Source organism: Otolemur garnettii, unplaced genomic scaffold (assembly GCF_000181295.1).
Source record: "Otolemur garnettii isolate 467f Iridium unplaced genomic scaffold, OtoGar3 scaffold00015, whole genome shotgun sequence".
Taxonomy (NCBI): Eukaryota; Metazoa; Chordata; class Mammalia; order Primates; family Galagidae; genus Otolemur; species Otolemur garnettii.
In genome coordinates this window covers 2,547,428-2,568,956 of record NW_003852410.1, presented here as the reverse complement: position 1 = coordinate 2,568,956, position 21,529 = coordinate 2,547,428, and the positions used below count along the sequence as shown (strand labels likewise).

The window sequence follows — 21,529 nt, the reverse complement described above, 5'->3', positions numbered from 1 at the left end:
GCTTTCTTTGTGCTGCTTGTGATTTTTAATGTCAATTTTCTTCGGGTGATGGAGCATTTTAAGGGCAAAGGGCTAGGAATGGCTTTGCTTGTAAGTTAATGATTTAAGTATGGAATGTGTGTGTAGGGACTTAATTCTTTTTTTTTGAGACTGAGTATGACTTTGTCACCTTTGGTAGAGTGCTATGGCATCACAGCTCACAGCAACCTCAAACTCCTGGGCCCATGTGATCCTCTTGCCTCAGCCCCCCAATTAGCTGGGACTACAAGTGCCTGCCACCATGCTTGGCTAATTTTTCTATTTTTAGTAGCGATTGGGTCTCACTCTTGCTCAGGCTGGTCTCGACTGAGCTCAAGCAGTCCACCTGCCTGGGCTTCCCAAAGTGCTGGGATTACAGGCGTGAGCCACTGTGCCTGGCTTCTTTTTGCTTTTTAAAAAACCTAGTCAGAGAAGCATCTCATATATGTGAGATAATAAGAAAGAATATAAGGTGTGCAGTTAGAAAAATAGTTCTTCTGAAACTTACTCCTTCCCCAGAATTCTGAAGCAGCTAAACAAATTTTCTTCGAGAACATGTAATTTAGGGTCTCTCAGTCTGTTTTCCACACATGGTAACGAGAACAGCATCAACAAACACTCGGCTGCAAGGCGCAGCCACCTGGTGAGCCCTGCTGTAACTCTGGAGGCAGGTGGGGCTCCTTTTATCCCCACGATGCAGGTTAGGACACTGAGGGAGACTCACCGAGTCCAGTCACTTGCCCAAGTGCAGCAGAAGAGAGGACCTGCCTGATCCCAAAGCCTCGTCTCTGAACTTGAAATAGCTGCCTGCTCTCCACCTCTCCCCCTGCTTCTCTACTAGCCTGGCGGGTGAAAAGTCTAGAACCCTCTCTGCACCCAGCACCCTCCCTTTCTCCGTTTTTATTTGACCCCTCAGTCCTCCCTCCCACCCCCAACCACACACCACTTTGTAACACCTCACAACATGAGTATCGAGTGGAAGAGAATTTGGGCAACCCTGATCCAGGCCAGTTTTCTCATTTAATGGAGGAGAAACTTAGGCTGGGCAAGGAAATGACTCCTCTCCAGTTGCACAGCTAATAAATGCCAGGGTTGGCACCATAAAGCAGCCCCTGCATCGCAGGCCGGTGCCCTGCCGTATGGGCAGCCTGATGTCACTGTTTCTACAACAGACCCTGTGCCAGCAGACAGAATTGCAGCCCCACTCCCGGGCCAAGCACTGGGACTAATCCCCTTGTAAGATGAGAGTTAAATCAGCCTCTTATTAGGAGAACAATAATGCTCAGGCATGCAGGGTGTTTGGCCACTTACGAAATGCTTCCACATATCTCTTTGGTATGTATCTGAACCCGCCTGACAATGAAGCCTTATTCATGAATTGTATGCTTCCCAAAATAAACTTTGGATCACTCAAATTTTAAGTGTGGGAGGACCACTATATTTCAACTAGTAGAAATGAAGGTGTCAAGGAGATGTGGAAAGGAGCAAGGTTGTATGCCAGTGGCTTTCGGGAGCAAAGTCCTGCCTGCAAATGAAAGTTCTGCAGCTTCGGGTGATGCCTTAGTGAGGGGTGTCGTCTTTATTTTCCCATTCAGTGTGAATCTAGCACTGAATAGGCCGCAGTATGAAGATACTTCCCTCTACTCGGTTCACCACATCTCTTACTTCCCAAAGCGGCACACTGTACACGAGAGCTAAACAAAACAGCAGAGTCTGCAGAGACATAGTGTAAACAGGAATCTCCAAATGGGAGGCAGGAAACTAGCATTGCTGGGGGAGAGGTGGGATGCAGGGGGAGAGCTGTCTCTCTCCACGTCCTTCCTTGGATTCTAACTGGCGATGAGGATGGCTCTACAGTTTAACTGCTTGTTCTTTCCCCTCTTAAAAGCAAAGAGAATAGACTAGTTATGCTCCAAAGGGCACAAATTGTGACACCCCACACAGAGTGCCTTTCAGACCTTTCTATCCTTGTGCATTTTATCCTTATGCTGGGCATTGCCTTCTCTCCACCTTGAACAGCCCGAATCCAAAGTCACCCCCTCTAAGAAGCCTCCTTAGATTTCCCATATAAATGTACGAACACCTTCCTCTGTGCTCCTGAAATCTGTGTGCAAGTTAGTAGCAGTCACCATTTCTAGTGCCTAATGTGCTCCTGCACTTTACATATATTGTATATCACATTCTCTCTGTACCCATTTGGCAGGTAAGGAAACTGAGGCTCAGTTTGTTCAAGGCCACACAGCCAATATGTTGAAAACCTGGATTTGGAATCCAGATCTCTCAGACCCCAAAGTGCACACCCTTCTACTACTTACTAAGCACCTGCCCTTACCTCAGACTTACCCCTCCCATTGTGAGATGACTTTTCCTCTCTATGTCCCCCTACCTAGGGTCCCCTAGGGTCCACCTGTGTCTTATGCTGTATCCCCTGTGCCTGGTACATAGTAGACGCTAAATAATGGTTAAATGAATAAATATGTTTGTTGAGACCCTTTACGTTAGTAGTAATGTAATTGATTGAGTAATTTGAGCCCTGCTTTTCTTTCTTTTTTTGGGGGGGGGCAGACCCTCATTCTGTCACCCTGGGTAGAGTGCCATGACATCATCATAGCTCACAACAACTTCACACTCCTGGACTCAAGTGATCCTCTTGCTTCAGCCTTCCAAGTAGTTGGGACTACAGGTGCCCACTACAATGCCTGACTAGTTTTTTTCTATTTTTAGTAGCAGGGTCTCACCCTTGCTCAGGCTGGTCTCAAAGTCATGAGCTCAGGCAGTCCTCCTGCTTGGAACTTCCAGCGAGCTAGGATTATAGGTGTGAGCTACCTCATAAGCATACTGAGCTGAGCCCTGCTTCTGATAAAATCACAAAAAAAAGGGCATCCGGGTATCAAGGTGTCCCCACCCCCACCTCTAGGGGAGAGTTAGGTGAATTTCTCAGCCTGCAGTTCTATATACTAATCCACTATTTCTCCAGTTTGAATGTAATACAGATCTCCTGGGAATTTTGTTAAATTACAAGTTCTTATTGAAAAGGGCTGAGATGGGGCCCAAGGGTCTATATTTCTGGCAAGCTTCTAGGCGATGCTCCTGGTTTGAAGATACCATTTGAGAACCATTAAGTCTAAAAACCTCTGCAGCAGCAGCCAATGCACTTTCGTTACCTTTGACTGGTGACCGGTAATAAAACCTGTCTCCTGCATTGTTCTCCTTCCAAAGGAGATTTTAAATGCTCGTGTGATTTTTTTTTTCAATGCTTTAGCAAAATATTTAAGTTATGCTTTGAGCTATAAACATTTGGCAGCTCGCACATTTGTTTGTGCCTGTAGGTTGGTTTAATCACACCCTATGAATAAATCACAAATAAAGGAGGGAGAGGAGACAGTGGAAGATTCCATTTCCATGACAAGTGGATGGGGGGGATGGGCACGGGTGGGGGAGGAGCAGATGGCCACTCACAGCAGGATAGTTCCAACCAGTCTGGATGGTTTGTGACAGCACTAGAGGTTGGGAAAGATGAGCCCTCCACTGCATTCTCCCTGGGAAGGCCTCACTCTTCTACCTCTGCCAGCCCTAGAACCACATTCCATATCCAGCCTGGTCTCCGCTGTTCCTAGTGAACACTTGGTGATGGCTTATTGATCTCCAGCCACTTTGAACCCTGCGTGGTCCCGTTGCCAGCATGCCAAGTCTCTTGGAGGTCAAGCATCTCCACCATTGCAAGACTTTTGGAAGGAAAACACCCTCTTTTCTGTTCCTTTTCCAGATGTCCCTGGGCCAGCTGCAGTCAGCAAGAGGCGTGGCATGTTTGGGATGCAAAGGGACGTGTCCGGGCTTCGAGCCACATTCGTGGAGGTAACAGATTTTGTCAGGAAGGACTCTGCCTGTCTTTACTTCTTGGCTGTCCTCTCCGGGAACTCTGGTTGCTTTCTCTGCTGGGAAGGCTTCGGGTACATGCACTGCCAGGGAGGGATGGCTACAGAGGGAGGCACTCCTGCTTGTCCGATTCAGAAACGTGGAAGAAGTCCTTTAAGGAGGAGCAAAGATCTGAAGGAGCTTCCTAGGCCATTTCGTGGTGGGGCCACCAAGCCCAGCCCAGCAAGGACTGCTCTGGCAAGATGTGGGCAGGGGTCAGCTGGTGCCTGATGTGCGTGTGGTAGGATGGTCTGCCCCGGGGCTTGGTGAAGGGGATTGATCTCCCCTCACTGTACCACTATTCCTGCTGGTGGGATTTGGTCTGGTTTAGCCCCTGGGACAGAAATGGGGGTCATTTTGTCCACAGTACTTAAAAGCCAGGGCCTGGGATCCGTGTCCACACAGGAGAGCCATAAGAGCCAGCTGGACCTGGACTTGCAGTGTATCTTTCTTTTTATTCACTAAGGGTTCTGATAACAAGGGGTGAGGCCAGCACATTGCACAGCTCCAGGCAGTATTCACAACAGCATCTATGGGGGTGGCATCCCCCAAGAGTTGTGCAGGGCACAGCCTGCATGTCTGTCCCTGCAGCCCTGGGAGAAGGAGGCTAAAGTCTGTGGCACACCGTAGCAAAGAAGGTTTTTGCCATCATTGCCATAGTGCTCGCCTTGGGCGCTCGACCAGGGCAACAAAGTTTGGGAAGTGTTTTCTCAATGATACTGACTTCCATTGTGTGATGGCTATTACAGCAATCCCAACTACTAGTGAACGGTGTGAAATCTTTTATACTGAAATGTTGAAATAAGCCAACATCGTAGGTTTTCTTGTCTCCATCTTGTAGATCAGGACAGTGAGGGTGGGTAATGGGGAGATTGCTACTAACGGAAGGATCTGAACTCAGATATACAGGAAACCCAGTCCCATGCTCCTGACCATTCTGCAATCCTATGGGCCACAAGCTTTCAAAGCAGAAGACCAGTCCTTGCCTTCATTCTCTGCCAGTCCTCAAGCTCAGAGCAGCTTACTTGGTCTCTTAGATACAGGAGACCTTCAAGGTCATCTAAATCAGCCTTTCATCCCCTACAAAAAATTCCTTCTAGCTACTCGGGAGGCTGAGACAAGAGAATCGCCTAAGCTTAGGAGTTGGAGTTTGCTGTGAGCTGTGTGATGCCACGGCACTCTACTGAGGGCAATAAAGTGAGACTCTGTCTCTACAAAAAAAAAAAATTCCTTCTAGAACCAAAACACTCCCATGAGGGGAACTCTCCACACTTTTGGGCTACTTGAGCTCTTTCTGGCCTGGAAGAAAGTTAGCCTCCCTATTATTTCAACTCCACTGGTCCTGTGTCTTCCTTTAGGGTCTCAGGACAGTGTGGACTCCTCTCCCGCACTCTGAAGGCATCTAGAATGTCTCCTTTTAAAGTTATCTGGGCAGGGAGAAAATGTTCCCTAAATGCGTCCACCGAGTCTATTCAATCATGTTTCCCCTTCTCTCCGGGATCACAGCCCTGCACAGCCTCTGCCCAACATCTGGAAATGGTCTTTTAATATCATCTTGTCTGGTTTTCTAGTTGTTTATGGAGGGAGGACAGTTTTGGATTCTGTTCCTCAGGCTAGAAGCAGAAGTCTCTTAGCGTTGTTTTAATCCCTGTGTTTCTTTGTCCTCCAACCAATGATTTGGACATCAAGTGGACCTGTCTTTGAGAAATGCATATTCCTTGCAGGTCCTCATGTCCAGGGTCACCTCTGGGTTAAACAATCCTCTAGGGACTTCAATTCAATCCATTTTGAAGCATTGACCTCTCAGAACTTTAAGGGTGAGCCCTTTACACTCTAATTTTTAGACTCTCAGGGGCTTGAAAGATATTTAAAGGATCCAAGTTTCACCCACCCTGGCTTAATAGGAAAACCCCCTCTAGTTATTCTCATGGGACAGAATCCAGTTCCAAACTGTTGGAGACAAATAGCAGAAATGTCCATTTTAATACCATTGGGGATCTTTGGGGGGTGTGTCTGTGTCCTCCACAATTGGGGTGCCTGGGAAGAGTAGGGTGAGGCAAGTGGGTGTCTTCTCCATCTATAAAGTCCCAGCAACATGCCTGGCAGCACAAACAGCATGAATAAATGGGGTACTGATGTGAACACCATCTCGCATTTGTTAAAATTGCCTGTTTCAAATGTTTTGCGTTCCCGACGTCTCTAACGGCATCCTGAGATTCCACGTTAAACAAAAAGGCAAAGCTCAGCTTCCTCACCCAGTCCCATGCATGAAGGTGTTTGGGAGGCCAGCAGGTTGGTGGGACATGGAGGACTTGGAGTCGGGCCCTCCCTCTGGTGCCCCTCCATGCGGGGATTGCCTTTGCTCTGACTCTTCATCCTCCTCTACCTCCAGCTGTCCGTCCTCACTTCCCACTCTAAGCCGCTGGCACTGTGTATCACCCATCTTCTTAGAGAAGCAGTCTCCTCAGTTTGGCTCTGAAAGGGATATTAATTGCGAATAAAATGCCCCAATTCTGCAAAACAAGCAACCTTTTCTTCTGAGAAGGAGAAGACTTCTCATGTTTGCCCTGCAGCACCATCAGGGTCATTCTCTCTTTTGCCCTGCTGGAATGAATCCTTGAGCTCATTGATTTTAACATTTCTCAAATTGCAGCCCACTGAATGTGAACTTGGACCACAAGCCTCTCAGATAACGTTCAAAATGCCACAGTGTATATCAGTGCGTTGAAGATAAGGAGCAGCCTTGCCCCAAAGAAAGGGGTTTAATCCTCCTTAACTCATTGTTTTCCAAACTTGTGACCCATGAAACTGAAACCTCTTTCTATGTACCACCTGCTAACCTCCTGGGGAACGGGTCCAAGCCAGCAGCACCACCCCAGATCACGTGCAGCTCTCTTCTGGCCCAAACTTACTCTACATTACAGTTTCCATCTGATTTACTCTTCCTCTCCTCCACCAACTAAAAGGTCCTTTAAGGTTGCAACAGGGCCTCCTTCTCTTCCTATTAGATCAGGGTCTCCCATTCTCAACATAGTTGACATAATTTTTTGTTGTGGCACTGTCTTGTGTAATGCAGGTTGTTTGGCAACATCCCTGGCCTCTGCCAGACTCTAGCTGCCGGTAGCAGCACCCCCATATCCACCGCATTCCCCATTCCCCACTGGAACAAACAAAAATGTCTCCAGACTTTGCTAAAATCCCCCTGGGGAACCTTGGTTGAGAACCACTGGTATAAACCATCAGACTGCCCCTGCTGGCCCACAGTCAATACTTATGAAATGTGCATATGACTGAATGTGTCCATCACGTGAGGAAAGGAGAGGAAAAGAGTTCCAACAACCTGGAACTGAATTCTGTCCCGTGATGGGATCGTGCAGCTGCAGAGAGGTCTCCCCCGCTTTGGCCTTCCCCATCCCTGCATCCTGCGGTTGGTCTTGACCTTGCTTACTTTACTTAACAAGCTCTTAACGTGCCTGTGTCAGAGCATGGACACAGCACAGCCTGCCCCTGGTGAAAGGCCAGAAGGGGAGGGGAGCAGTTGTCCTCTCACACCTTCAAGCTCTGGATTTCTAAACCTCACCAGCATGACACAAAGCAGCCACTTCTTTTTTAATTGTCAAAGAGAAGTGTGGTGAGGCTTTCAAGTAAGTTTGAACTGCTCCCCGGGATTCATTTCCTTCTCCTGCCTCCTGACAAAGCCTTCCCCTGAGAACATCAATCTCCTGCCACTCCAAGGGTTTTCCTCAGCTAGCTTCCTTCCCCCGAGTCCTGTCCACAAGATTTTTGAAGAAAATTTCTGCTGTATTCTAACTTCAGCGTGTATGCTAAAAAGCTTAAAAGTTGCTGAAGTTTCCTGGCTCATGAATCTTGGGAGACAATTTTAATAATTCTATAGCATAGAGGTTAGCAAACTTTTTTTGTAAAGGGATGGATAGTAAATATTTTAGGCCTGTAGGACAGATGGTCTCTGTTGCAACAACTCATGCGTAGACAATATGTAAATAAATGGGAATGGCTGTGTTCCAATAAAACTTTATTTACAAAAGCAGATTGTGGGCCAGGTTCAGGCTATGGGCCACACAGACTCTAGGTTTAGAACATAACTAAGGAACAAACCAATCTTTGCCATGGCAACCACAGGAGGAAAAACGTGCTACCCTTCTTACCAACAAAAATCACATTCCTCATTCCACCCAAATAGACGAATAGAAAAACTGCTGTTTCCAATCCCAAAGTGCAATTTCCAATGCCAAAGGCATTGTCTCAGGTTACCACTCATCTACTGCTTAGCATTCCAAGTTACTAAAGTTAAATTTTGAACTTGCTTTCAAAAGGGTAGATCCTGCTAGTGGAAGCCTCCGCCTCTTTTCTGGAAGTTGATCTTCCTTGTTTCCCACACCCTCCAGGAAAATATGCAAGTCTTGCAGATGCAGTCAGGAAGACCACTGCCTCAGCTCCGACCTAGAAGATGATCGGAAAATTGGTCGCTTGCTGATGGACTCCAAGTATTCCACCCTCACTGCCCGGGTGAAAGGCGGAGACGGCATCCGGATTTACAAGAGGAACCGAATGATCATGACCAACCCCATTGCCACTGGGAAGGATCCTACCTTCGACACCATCACCTATGAGTGGGCTCCCCCTGGAGTCACCCAGAAACTGGTAAGACAGCTTCCCCCAACCAAATGTCAGTCATGGCATGGGTTTCTGAATTTCAAAGATGCGGTAGCCATCTTGACCTCTCAAAGGAGGTCAAGGTCACAAAAATGGTAGGGTGGCTGTGGTTTCAGCCAGGCTCCTACATTATGTTACATTGAAGTGAAGTCTGGGCCAGTTTTCCTCATCCATGAGATGAGTAGGGAAATGCATACAAACTCTTAAGGGGTCTTCCAGCTCTAGTGCAGAGACATTTTCTGTTTTCTTTAGGTTCCTTATTTCTGAACACTCAAAAATCTCAAAAGTCCTTGTCTTCATCGGCAAGATGTTCATTTCCTCTCAAAGTAGCCTGGGGTATATACCCTTCAGAAGCCTGTAAGAGAGCAGAAAAATAGTTCTTTCCTCTCTAAAAGCTGAAGCCTCTTGGTCTTAGAAGGAAGAATAAACTCGTTATATGCAATCCTGGAGGAGAGGATCCCCGAGAAGTCGGGGACAAAAATGGTCAAAGTGGCCTTCAGGAGGGTGGAAAAGACACTGGCCCAAAGAGAACAAATGACTTGCGTAAGGTGGCACTCTGGCTGCTCACTATAAAAAGTCCCCATGCTCCGGTCTCCCTCTTGACCACTGAGTCAAAAGCTCAAGATTGCAGAATCCAAATCACTGTATGTGAGCATTGCAAATGACTCCCCAAGTGATGCCCCATGTGGCCACCTTCAAGATCTGATGCACCAGACCAGGGCTCCCTAATCTCCACATGCATGTGAACCATCCCGGGAGCTCATTAAAATGCTCCCAGCAGGGGTAGAACCATCCTGAGACACTGCACGCCTAACACTCCCGGGTGATGTTGGTGCTGCAGATTGCCAGCCCACACTTGAAGTAACAAGGGCGAGAGCAGCAGTTCTCAGCAGTATTAAAGGGTCTCAGCATTAGGAAGGTTGAGAACCACTGGGCTACAGGACTTCTACAGGTCAATAAGATAAAATTTTAAAAGCTTCATCAATTTTAGAAAGGCAAGTCTTCCTTTCCTGGAAGAACTTCAGAGTCCCACACGATCCTGTCCCTGCAGGCTCCGACTACTCCCTGCCCACTCAGTGCCTTAGATTACACTGACTTCCTCCCTCGGGTTCCAGAACACACCGAGCGCTCGCCCTCCCCAGGGCCTTTGCCTGGCAGTGCTCTCTGCTTGAAACCTTCTTTCCCTGCTCTTTGTGTGGCTGAGCTCTTCTCACAGGCTTCCCCTAATTACTCAATTTACAATAGAGGCCACCCCACCTCCTACCACACGTTTTCTCTTTGTTTCTTTTGGACACTTTTATTGCTCTGGGCTTAGCTCTCATCTCTTCTCCACACTGGGGCAAAGTGAAGCCCACAAGGGCAGACAGACACCCTGCCTGTGCTGTGCACCCTGACACCCCAGCACCCGGCACAGTGCGGGACATGCTGTAGGCATGGCAAGATTGCGCCCTGTCCCCTTCCAGGACAGAGATACTGCAGGCACAGGCTGTGGACTGGACCCCTTCCACAAAGTCCCTGTAACTGGTGCATAGTGAGGAAAGAACAGAAGTTGAGAATAAATGGGAAATTTTTCTAGCAATTTGACATGCAACTGGTGATGAGAACTCATCTCATTCAACAGAATTCTGTTGTGGTCAGACTCACATGAGTGAGCCCACAAATCATGCTGCATTAAGTGGAAAACAAACCTTGATCCTCAGCCATAGAGGGCTGGAGAAGTACAGTTCCAAGCTGTCGCTGGAGTGGAGGGACGGGATCCCTCACAGATAAAATGAAGAGACACTATAATTTTTTTCTTTTAGGACCTGTACTTTTTTAAAAACATAATGCACATTTTAAAAGAACACATCAGCATAAACACAGCCACCCCGTGAGGCAGGAATTTTATGTGGCAGGAAACACAGAATGGCTAATCGGCCCTCATAAGTTTTCAGGGCTATCCAGGGCCTATCCTGGGCCCACAGAGGGTGGCATCAGACAACAGCAGAGCCAGGACATGCCAGGTGGTGCAGAACTTGGGCCTGCCCCCAGGCCCAAGCCTGGGTAGGCGATCTAGTGGGTCTCTAAGATGTCAGGTGAAACTGAAGCAAGCAGCTCATAAAAGCCCTCCCTGGCTGTGGGCGTCAGCAACTGGCTGGTGAAAACTCCCAATGCCTTTGACCCCAGACTCATCAGGAGATGGCACTGTCAGGTAGTGGTTAATGCTGGCTCATAAAACCACAGGGCTATTAGAGCCCCTCTTTCTGCTCTGCGCTGGGGTACAGGTCACTTTTCTGAGATTAACTCCGCCTTCCCATTCCTCCTCCCAACTTTTTAAAATTACCTAGTGATTAGGACTGATTGTATTTGGGGAAGGGCCCTGAATTTTGCTGTCATCCCTCGAAGCCAAAGAAATGCTTCAGCCTTTAAAGACTAGTAACAATAAGCCTAATTGCCAGTATTTGATGAGTTTTTACTATGTGCCAGCCACTGTGCTAAGAGCTAACCTTGTATAATCTCATCTAATTTTCCAACACCGCTAGGCACGTACTATTGTTACTCTCATCTCCAAAGGGGGAAACTGAAGCTCAGAGACGTGATGCAATGGGTCAAATGTCCCACAGCTAATGGCAGAGCCAGGATTTTTTTTTTCAAATTAATATGAGAGTATAAACAATTAGGTTACAATATTTGCATTTGTTAGGTAAAGTCCCTGTTGTAGTTGTGTCCCACACCCAGAAGGAGTGCCGTATACCTTTACATGGTGCCCATTAGGTGGGAGCACCCCAAACCCTCTCCCTCCTCCCTTCTCTTCCCCTGTCCCTCTACATCCTTCCCCCTCCCCCAGCTTGAATGGAATTGAGTTTTTCTCTTATGTGGGCATGTGTTAGTTTGTCTACTGGCTTCATAATAATATTGAGCACATCGGGTACATACTTTTCTTTTTTTTTCCTTCTTTTTGTTATTATTTTTACTTTTCTATTCTTGTCCTACTTTCCTAAGAAGAATGGGTTTCAACTCCAGGTTAGTACAAGAGTTGTGAAGTCTCCATCGTTTTATGGCTGAATAGTATTTCATGGTATAGAGCCAGGTCTTTAACTCTGGCCACTCCTTACTAGGGCAGCCCAGGGGGACTGGCAGGTGGGAGAGGAGGCAGGAAGGAGCAGGTGACTTGGTTTAGCATTCCTGGGGGACTCTATCAAGAACAGGGAGGGGTTGGAACTGGGCTTTAACATCCAGCCAGGATTTGGGGCAAGGCTAGAGGGAGAAGATGAAGGAAACCAGCCAGCATGCGCCGAGCGTCTTGCGGGTGTGTCTCCGCAGCAGCTTGCCGCTCCCTGTGTCCTGAGCATGTTACAGCTCATTTTACAGCAGGCAAACCGGGGTCTGTGAGGAGCCTGTGCTGGGTGGCCCGCCCTCTGCTCCCACACCCTGCAGACACTGCTGGTCAGTCGGAGCCCTGTTTCCCACTGAGCCCTAATCAGCCCTCGGGATCCTTCTCAACACAGCACTCCAGCTCCCCACTGTCAACTGGGGCTGACAGGGGAGATGAAACCCATTCACGTCCTTGGCTGACCAGGACAGGGTCTTCCCGTCCCAGAGCCCACGCGTGTTCTGCCGCCTGACTCGGGGTAGGAGCACCTTCCCTTCCACTTTTCTCTGCATTTTTTATTTCTCGCCTGGTACAGACAGATTCTGGGAAGCTCTCCACCCACGATATCCCAGCCAGAGTGTAGAAAGGTCTTCAGGAAAAAGTTAAAAACCTAAAGCAATCTTTCCAAGTGGTCTGAGAAAATGCCTCGTGCATTGTGAGTTACGGGAACATGACCTCAGTCACTCCCTGGAGTGTTACCTGGGAGATTTGCTCCGAGGGTGAAAGCTGCAGCAAGAGGCTGACTTGGGCCAAACCGTCCTTGTCGTTCCCTCCCCAAGTCTATGCCAGTTGAAGGTGGTTGCCAGGAGGACAGTGTTGAGAGGGCGTCTGAAATCCTCATGGGGCGAGGGCATTGGTGGGTAGTGCCTGCCATGGATGTGACTAGGGGGAGGGGACAGGGGCCAGCCCGGCAAGGCCAGGCCACAGAGCACACACTGGTGGGGACAGCTCCACACCGTGGCTTTGGTCATGCAAAGAGGAAAGTGGCGCCCAGCTGGGTCTTCGAGCTGTGACAGGAGCACTGGGGCCTGGGAAGGAGAACTCCCTTTCTCCAGGGTCCTAGCTGGGAATTCCGTTAGCTTTACAGCCGCAGCCAGCACAGAGCTGGGACAAGACACTGTGAGTGTAGAGATCAACCAGCCACCGGGGCTGCTGCTCCCGGTTTCCTAACACAGCTTTTACGTGTAAAGTTGAACAGGGAGAATGCAGGTCCTAGAAGGCCAGAAAAACAGACACGTCCTGGGAATGGGGCATCCTGGCCCTGGGATGCACAGCTCACTCACCCTGAAATGATGACTGAGGGAATCACCCCCAGAGATTGGGAACGTCCTCCTCTTTGAAAGTCCTCCGCATCTCCTAGAAAGGCAATATAGAGCCGTTTGGGGTCCAAGCTGCTGAGTTCAAAGCTCTCTGTATGGCATCCCAGCTGTGTGGCCTTGGGGAGGCAACTTAAGCTGTCCGTGCCTCAGTTTCCCAAGGGGTAACATTAGTACCTTCCTCATAGGAGTGTGAGAATGAAATGGGTTCCTGTGTGTCAGGCACTTGGAAGGACGCCGGGAACATAGTGAGCGCTCCCTCAGCATGGGCTACTCCTGTCCTTCCTCAAACCACGGAACCTGGGGGAGTAGCCGTCTTCTCAGGGAAAGCAATGACTCTCCCCTGAGCTGAGTCAGCCTACGCCCGGGGCTGCTCAACGCTGGGAGTTAGTAAGATATTGGCCAGGCCTGCTGCCCACTCTGGCGCGAGTGAACATAGCCCTTGGTTCCTTGTCTCCAAAATCTTTCTTTAGATCCTGGGAGCAGGGCAGGCCCTGGGCAAGAAATTGGAAAGGGATGGTGTGGGTGTGTTTGCCACCCAGGGCTCTGCCCCCACATCCCTCCCCAGGGCCCTCTGCCCTGCCCCAGTCTATGGGCTATTGGGCTGCCCCTACCCATTGTCTCTGATGTGCCCACCCCCTTTCCTTACCCGCTGTCCCCACAGAGGAGTGTCCCTGCAAGTTCTCACTCCAAACCTCCTTCATTAGAATCCAAGAGTGGGTTCAGAAGCTTTCCCAAAGGCCTCCAAGTGGCTCTCATGCACCCCAGAATTTGAGAGGAGGTCCTTCAGGCCTGTCTGACATAGTTCTGGAAGCCCCCTGTCATTCCCTCGACTGATCAGGAGGAAAACCCACACACACCACAGTCTCCTAAGGTGGGGTCAGGACCGAGCTCTTCCCAGAGGTTGAGTTCCTGACAGGGCTTCTGTTTGGCTGTGTGCCCAGTGGAGGGTCAGACAACAACAGCAAATGTTTATTACGAATTTCCAGGTGAATTCCCACAATTTCAAAATGAGCCTGGCCCCAAGTGATAAGCTATGGGGCAGGGGAATTCTCAGAGGGTAGAACCTGACTCTCAGGCTCAGAGTCAGGTTGGTGCAGAAATGGAAAGCGCTTACCCCAAGACTAACAGTGAGCCCCTCGCAGGTCTTAGGCAGTAGCCCTGACCTCTGTCTCCCCCTCAACTCCCCATCCCTGGGACCTGCCAGGTGGGAGATTTCTGTGTCATAAAAATGAGTAATACATGAAGCCAAAGTGGACAGCTACCTGTAAACACATTAATATTCAGACAGTTCACAGTCGGGTCGAGGGGGAAACTCATTCACTGGACACCCTGTCGATTCTATTAGAAGGTGCCTTTGCACATTTTTAAATTAATAAACCATGAACTACCTTATCCCCATAATAATACGGTTTACGTTTCTAAGAAAAAGCAATTTTAAACTAGATTAACTCTTTTTAAATTAGAGGAATACTGCCTATGAAGTAAATGAAGTAAAAAATATTTCGTTTTAAAGGAAATAAAATCCATGTTGCCAGCAAATTTAAACTTTAGACTCTTGCAGACATCTAAAGAAGCCAGAATCACTCACTGGCCTCTCCTCAACTCTCTGCCCAATGCTTGAAAATCACAGTTAATTTATCTCATTTGTCTCTTGCTAATATTTTACTAAAATAGTAGTTCAAGTAAGGTCCAGGGGCCAACTTTTTACATCAGAGTTACCCAGGATTCTTGCTTAAAATGCAAATTCCGGGGGGAGGGAATGGCAAGGGGGAGGGTATTGGTAAATCTCGCCTAATGTGCCCAATGTAAGAGTACACAGCACATCCCTGGATGAAGGGCTCAACTACAACTTGAACTTTATCTTAGAAGTGCAAACAGGCTCGGCGCCTGTAGCTCAACCGGCTAAGGCGCCAGCCACGTACACCTAAGGTGGCGGGTTCGAATCCCCAGCCCGGACCCGCCAAACAACAATGACGGCTGCAACCAAAAAAATAGCCGGGCGTTGTGGTGGGCGCCTGTGGTCCCAGCTACTTGGGAGGCGGAGGCAGGAGACTCGCTTGAGCCCAGGAGTTGGAGGTTGCTGTGAGCTGTAATGCCACGGCACTCTGCCCAGGGGGACAGCTTGAGGCTCTGTCTCAAAAAAAAAAAAAAAAAAAGAAGTGCAAACAATATAGCCTAATCATCTGTACCCACCTATTAATCTGAAATTTAAAACAAAAATTAAAAAGAAATAAAAAAAATAAAATGCATATTCCTGACTGCCACATCTCAACTACTGAATTGAGATCTTGATGGGGGTTGAGGGGTGGGCCCTGGGAATCTGCATTTTAGTAACTTTTCCACGATTGTCCTACACCATGTCTTTTGAGGAAGACGGCTCTGAGTTACGTAGCTGGTGACTCTCGAGGAAGTCACAAATCTAAACAGATAGAAAAGTCAGAGAGAGAAAAGTGAAAGGAAAGATCAATAACACATGCAGTGTAGATGCTGAAGGTCTGTTCACTAACCCCACAGCCACTCTCGGTTTTATGATCCTCATTTTTAGAGTTGAGAAGTCCGAGCACAGGGAGGCAGTGACGTGGCTGTGGTCACACAAGTTAGCATGCCCAGGACCAGGACTCGGACTCAGGACAGGCCGACTCCAGAGTCTTTGCTCTTGCTGCTAATGCAGAAGTGACACAGCCTGTCCTCAGAGAGTGAATGGTCCCAGTAGAGAGTCAACTCAAATGTACTCGGGATCCTTAAGGACCAGGGAGAGGCCAAAGGATACGGCACTGCTTGTAAGAGCAGGAAAGACAAGATTGGGCCTTTTCTGCCCTGAGCAAAAGTAGAAATGAAGCACATCAACTGCAGAGCCAGTGAGAAGACAGTCCCAAGCGGGGCAGCAGGTTTTATGAGGTCAGCCAACTTACAATATTTTTGTCATTGTACTGTAAGAGTTTTGTCAATTGGCGTCTCTCCAGAAAATGATAGTAGAAAAGAGATTTGGAAATAGCAACTTTCCCTGGGCGACAGAGGCTGACTTGTAATTGTAATTATTACCATTACTCGAAAGTCAGGGAACAAAGCAAAATGATCCTTATTTAAATTCTGATGGATAACTTAGCCCACGAGTAAATTTAATAAGATGCCTTTATCATCCCAGTGCTATCCAACAGTGAAAGCTAAGTTAGTCTTTGGAGGATAAGAAATAAAATAAAGGTTATTATTATTAGCGAGGAGAGATCTAGCTAGTAAGTGAACAGAGCATCAACAGACAGATGCAAACAAGTGTTTTTTCTCAACGTCAAGATTGTTCTCTAACCCACACAACGAACATGGGCTATCACAGTCATAGGAGAAACAGAAGCTCCGGATCAAGAACTCATTTAAGTGGCACACACACTGAGAGAAAGTAAAATTCAAATAAGTTTTAATAAATACAGACAGGAAATAGTCTGTAAGGATGAATGCAGAATTGTCATCAAGCGATCATCATGGGCCTCATTGTAATGAGGTATAATTTTTTTATATGCTTTTTAAATCAAAGCATGGTCAGGGCCTCTTAAGAACAAGGATTCATTCTGAGAAATGTGTTGTTAGGTGATTTTGTCATTGTGCAAACATCATGGGATGTACTTACACAAACCTACATGGTATGAAGATTTGAGAAAGACCGTGTTATGGTCCGTTATTTCACTTCCCAGAAACACAGTCGAGAGCATCCTTTCTGATTCACCTGTGGAGGTTTCAATTTGCTGGGTTTATTGGTGCTGCTGAGAGGGCTTCATTTGTTCTGTCTGTATAGATTTTAAAGTTCTTGATTTTTATGTATCTCAAAACTTTCATAATGGCCCACCTATAGCCTACCGCATGCCTAGGCTGTATGATATTTCCTATTGCTCCTGCGCTACAGCTTTTGACTATGCTGATACTGTTGGCAATTGGAACACAAATCACTAAGAGATAGTTTTTCAAGTCTGTTGTAATCTTACGGGACACTGCACTATGTGGTCCAGACGGAAATGTCCTGTGGCACATGACTCTATAACACGTATACAATCAAGTGCGTGCATCTGAGTGTGTTCAGTTGTTGACACAGACACACTTTCCTGGCACTGCCACCAAGATCAAGATATAGAACATTTCCTACACGCACAAGGTAGATAGACGATGCATATTTTTCCTGTCCATTCTTCCTTTCATCTGTGGTGTCTTATTTAGGACAATGGACAGATATTACCTTCTTAATTTGAATAAAGAAGCTACATTAAGTTAAAAAATAAAGCCCATGTATTTCAGATGCTGACCATGTTGGAAGATACTGCGTTTTGAGTTTTCCCTGGTTTCTGTCATTGTTTCTTTGACGGAGGGAGTCCTGTCCACATCACCTGTCTCTCCCTCCTCCTCCCAGGGCCTGCAGTACATGGAGCTCATCCCCAAGGAGAAACAGCCAGTGACGGGCACCGAGGGCGCCTATTACCGCCGCCGCCAGCTCATGCACCAGCTCCCCATGTATGACCAAGACCCCGCTCGCTGCCGCGGACTTTCGGAGAATGAGTTGAAAGTGATGGAAGAATTCGTCAAGCACTATAAGAGTGAAGCCCTCGGCGTGGGAGAGGTGGCCCTCCCGGGGCAGGGTGGCTTGCCCAAGGAGGAGGGGAAGCAACAGGAAAAGCCAGAGGCCACAGAGACCGCTGCCCCAACCACCAACGGCAGCCTCGGAGACCCATCCAAAGAAGTGGAATACGTAAGTGTCTGCCATGCATCTGGCCCGGTGGAGCCTACTAAGGCCCCGGGCTGCACAGTCAGGGCCCCACCCTGAGGCTTAGTCACGACTTCACGCGTTCTGCATATATTTGTTGCTCCTTTATTCTGTGCCAGATACTGTCCCATAGAAACTAATGAAAGGTCACTGCCATCCTTGAAAGGCTCATAGTACAGTGGAGGTCACAGGTAACCAAACTGTCACGGCCTCCAATCTTGCCTGACAGTGAGGGTGGGGCTTAGGAAGGTGGTGAGGCACCAAGCGGTCTCTGAAGAATGATGGGGTTTGCCCATGCTGAGGGGAGGATGTATACCCCCTTAAAGAGGTGATTTGTGTACCCCCTTAAGGAGCCACAGTGTGATAGAGCATGGCACAGAGGCTTAAAAGAAGCGCCGTGGGACTCAAAGTGCGGCACACCTGGGGACCTGGGGATGTGAGGCTGGAGGGTGGTGGTGGAGCTTCCCGGAGAGCCATGCCACCCACCCACTCATCCTTCAGAACCTGACTAGCTTATATTATCTGTCAACTCCCAGGGAATCAGACAAGCAAAAGACACTGCCCCCAAGTTGCAGAACAAACCCTGGACTTAGGACTCTATTTTCAGGGTGGCAGGAAGGCTACTAGTCAGAAGTATTACATGGTCCGAGCTGTGCTTTCCAAAGTTTCCTGGAGTAATGCCATTGTCCACTTTCTGCTGCTTATAACAGAATACCTAAAATTGGGGAATTTGCAAAGGAAAGGAATTTATTTATTGCAATTATGGAGGCCAAGTCCTAGGTCAAGGAGGAGCATCTGGGTAGGGCCTGCATGATGGTGGGGACTCCCTGCACAGGGGGCATGGGGCAGCATGTGGTAGCACATGGTGAGGGCCTGGGACTGATTATGCTCATGTGGGCTCTCAGGTGTCTCTTCCACTTCTTAGAAAGTCCCTCCCATGATAACCCAGTTTATCCGTGGATCCGTGAGTGGATTAATCCATCCATGAGGGCAGAGCCCTCCTCACCCGGTAGACTTGTAGAGTCCCCATCTCTTCAGACCACCACTTTGGGGATTAAGTTTCCACGTGAGTTTCGGAGGATCTGTTCAAACTGCAGCAAGTAGAGATGTGGAAGTGCTATTTTGAGAAAAGGCAAAAGAGCAGCCAGTATTTGGGAGGTGAAGGCGTTCATGAGGAATAATTTGAGATTGGTGCCACATAACACTGGGGCTCACTCCGTTCCTGGCCCCCAGCTTCCCCTTTTACTTTTTTTCTCCTCTGCCCCCCACCAGCCAAGTGACCTCATTTGCTTCTACTGTATTTGACATTTAGAGATAAAGTCCCAACATACAGGGTCCTGGAACACATCACCTGCCTTGCTAGGACAGGCTGACAGTCACTAGTGAGTCAGACAACCCAAGGAAAGGCCAGTCCAAACAATGCTGTGGCCACATCCAGAGAGGAAAGGTTCCTTCTGCCCTGGGGTCACTCAAGCTAGTTGTCCAAAACTTGGGTTTTCCATCTCCAGCCCCATCTCATTAGCACAGCCTAGGATTGCCATCCAAGGAACTGTGAGCTCGTGCTGGTTTTGCTGAGAACTCTGAAACAAAGGAACACAATTTTTTTCTCTGATACAGATTTGACAATGATGTTGAAAAGACCCATTTCTCAGGAACAATATGTGTCCTAGGGACTTTTAAAAAAATTAACTCTGGTTACCACTTTCATATGGTAGTCTTACACGCTTCACTCCTGTCCTGCCCTCTGTCCTGGCTCAAACACTGTCAGTATGATCATTCCATGTTGGAAGATCTCTGAACAATTGTGCCATTTCTAAATTGCCGTTGCTGAGAGAGATGCTGATCTGAGAATGTATTTTATCCTTAACTCAGCCTGCATATTTGTTCAGTGTGGAACAGGGGCAAGGGTGGCCTGAGATCCCCAGTCCTTGCCCCTGACTAGCTTTAGGAAACACTTGGGAAGCATTCAGATAACCATACTAGGCAGTAAATGGCAAATTCCACAGTTAGAAAATAAATAGGGAATCGGAAGGAAGCCTGTTACTGGCTGGGCTGGGCTGGCTGTGGAAGGAAGACCTCTCCTTCTTTGCCGTAACCACAATTGTAATTCAGTAACTGTGTAGCTAGTAGATTATTGTCTGTGACCCCCTCTAGAAGCTGAGGTTTTATTCATCTTTGTATTTGCAGCAGGTATCATGGATAAAGATAGTAGATGCTTAGTAAATATGCCATCCACGAATGAATATGTGAAAGATGGGACCTATCTGGGTGCCATGTCGCCCGGGGGGTGGTGAGATTCTAGCTCCGTGTCTAGTAAGCACCTGCCCAGTGCTGAGCACTGTGCTCCCACTGTCAGGGTCTTTCTTTAATTTCCACAGTTGTCGGGTAAGGTAAATTTTACCAAACCCACTTTACAGGTGAAGAATCTAAAAGGCAGACAATAGTTAACTGTTCCAAGATCCCGCAGTTTCTAAGAGGCAATACTCTTTTGTACTATATGGTGCCAAGTTATTTGTTCTGGGAAGAAAGAAAACTGGGTGCTCTTATTGAAGTCCCTGTTTATCTCTCTGAAGCAGAGGAGCAAATCCTGATAAAGGCGGTTAATTAGCCAGTGGGCCACTAGGGGTGGACATGGGCTGTGCTGGCCAAACTGCCTTAACCCGACAGCAGCCACGCCGGGTATATCATGTGCTGGACGTCCTGTGTGCCTGTGCCCCTCTCCTTCCTCTGGTAACACCATTCCTAGAGTCAAGCATCAGGCAGGGAGCCCGATTCCTGCTCCCCTGGGGAAGGGCAATGAACTTCACAGGCAGTCGTTGGGGCAGTGTACTGGAGAACCCAGGTGTGAGGAGGAAATGGTAGGACTCAGCCTGACACCCCACAACAGAACAGAGATCTGGAAGAGGGGGAATGACGAGCAAAAAGGGAGATAGGTAAAAGTATCTGACTCTTCTGGTAACACCTGCCCACTCCTGGCTGTGATAGTGATTGTGACGATAGCTGTCACAGCTACGACTTGGCGAGCGTCATTCTGAACCAAGGACCGTACTAAGCACGATGGTGTCTGACTTACAGCTTAACAACCACCCAGCAATGTGAAGAGGCCAGGCCTCCGGGGCTGCTGGGCCTCGGAACTGGATTCAGACAACATCCACTAGAAACCAAGTCCATGTTTTTCCTAGTTGTCAAAGAGTATTCCTAGGGACACAAACCCATAGTTTTCCATAGAAGGATCCTGCGGCCAGTTTAGGAGCGATTAGAGTGAATAAAACAACACAAGTATCCTCATGGCAGGACTTTTCAGAGCTTTTAGTAGGTGATTTAGGTGATTCATAAACTAAATGCACGTGGAAGGGGCTTGTCACACTCCAGAAGGCTGGATCCCACCCCAGAGCCCTCTCTTACTAAGCGTGGGATGGGGCCTGGAAATCTACATTTCTGACAAGTCTGTGGGTGATGCCAGTGTTGGTCTGGGGCCACACATTGAGGACCACTGCTAAGAGGGTTTAAAATCTGCCTAGATGTGAGCTCAGCAGAAATGACATCACCCATTTGATACTGGGTATAGTGACAGTCCAGGAGATGGTGACGGGGCACTTTCTAGATGCATTTGGCCTCCTGGCTTTATTTCTGTATTTATTTGTTTACTCAGGGGAGCCCACCTCAAGGGAGCCTATCTCTGGGCAGGCTGCCCAGCATTCTCTGTTCCCTTCATTGTCTGTGGGA

General features: G+C 48.1%; 1 protein-coding gene across 1 annotated transcript in view; it reads left to right on the top strand.

Moving 5' to 3' along the window:
• Positions 1-21,529, top strand: part of LMCD1 (LIM and cysteine rich domains 1) — a 68,050-nt gene that overhangs the window by 31,302 nt on the left and 15,219 nt on the right. Inside the window, exons 2-4 of the mRNA XM_003785473.3 lie at positions 3,785-3,873; positions 8,340-8,595; positions 17,453-17,788. Of these exons, the coding sequence (XP_003785521.1) occupies positions 3,785-3,873; positions 8,340-8,595; positions 17,453-17,788 (681 nt within the window). The remainder of the gene's footprint in view (positions 1-3,784; positions 3,874-8,339; positions 8,596-17,452; positions 17,789-21,529) is intronic.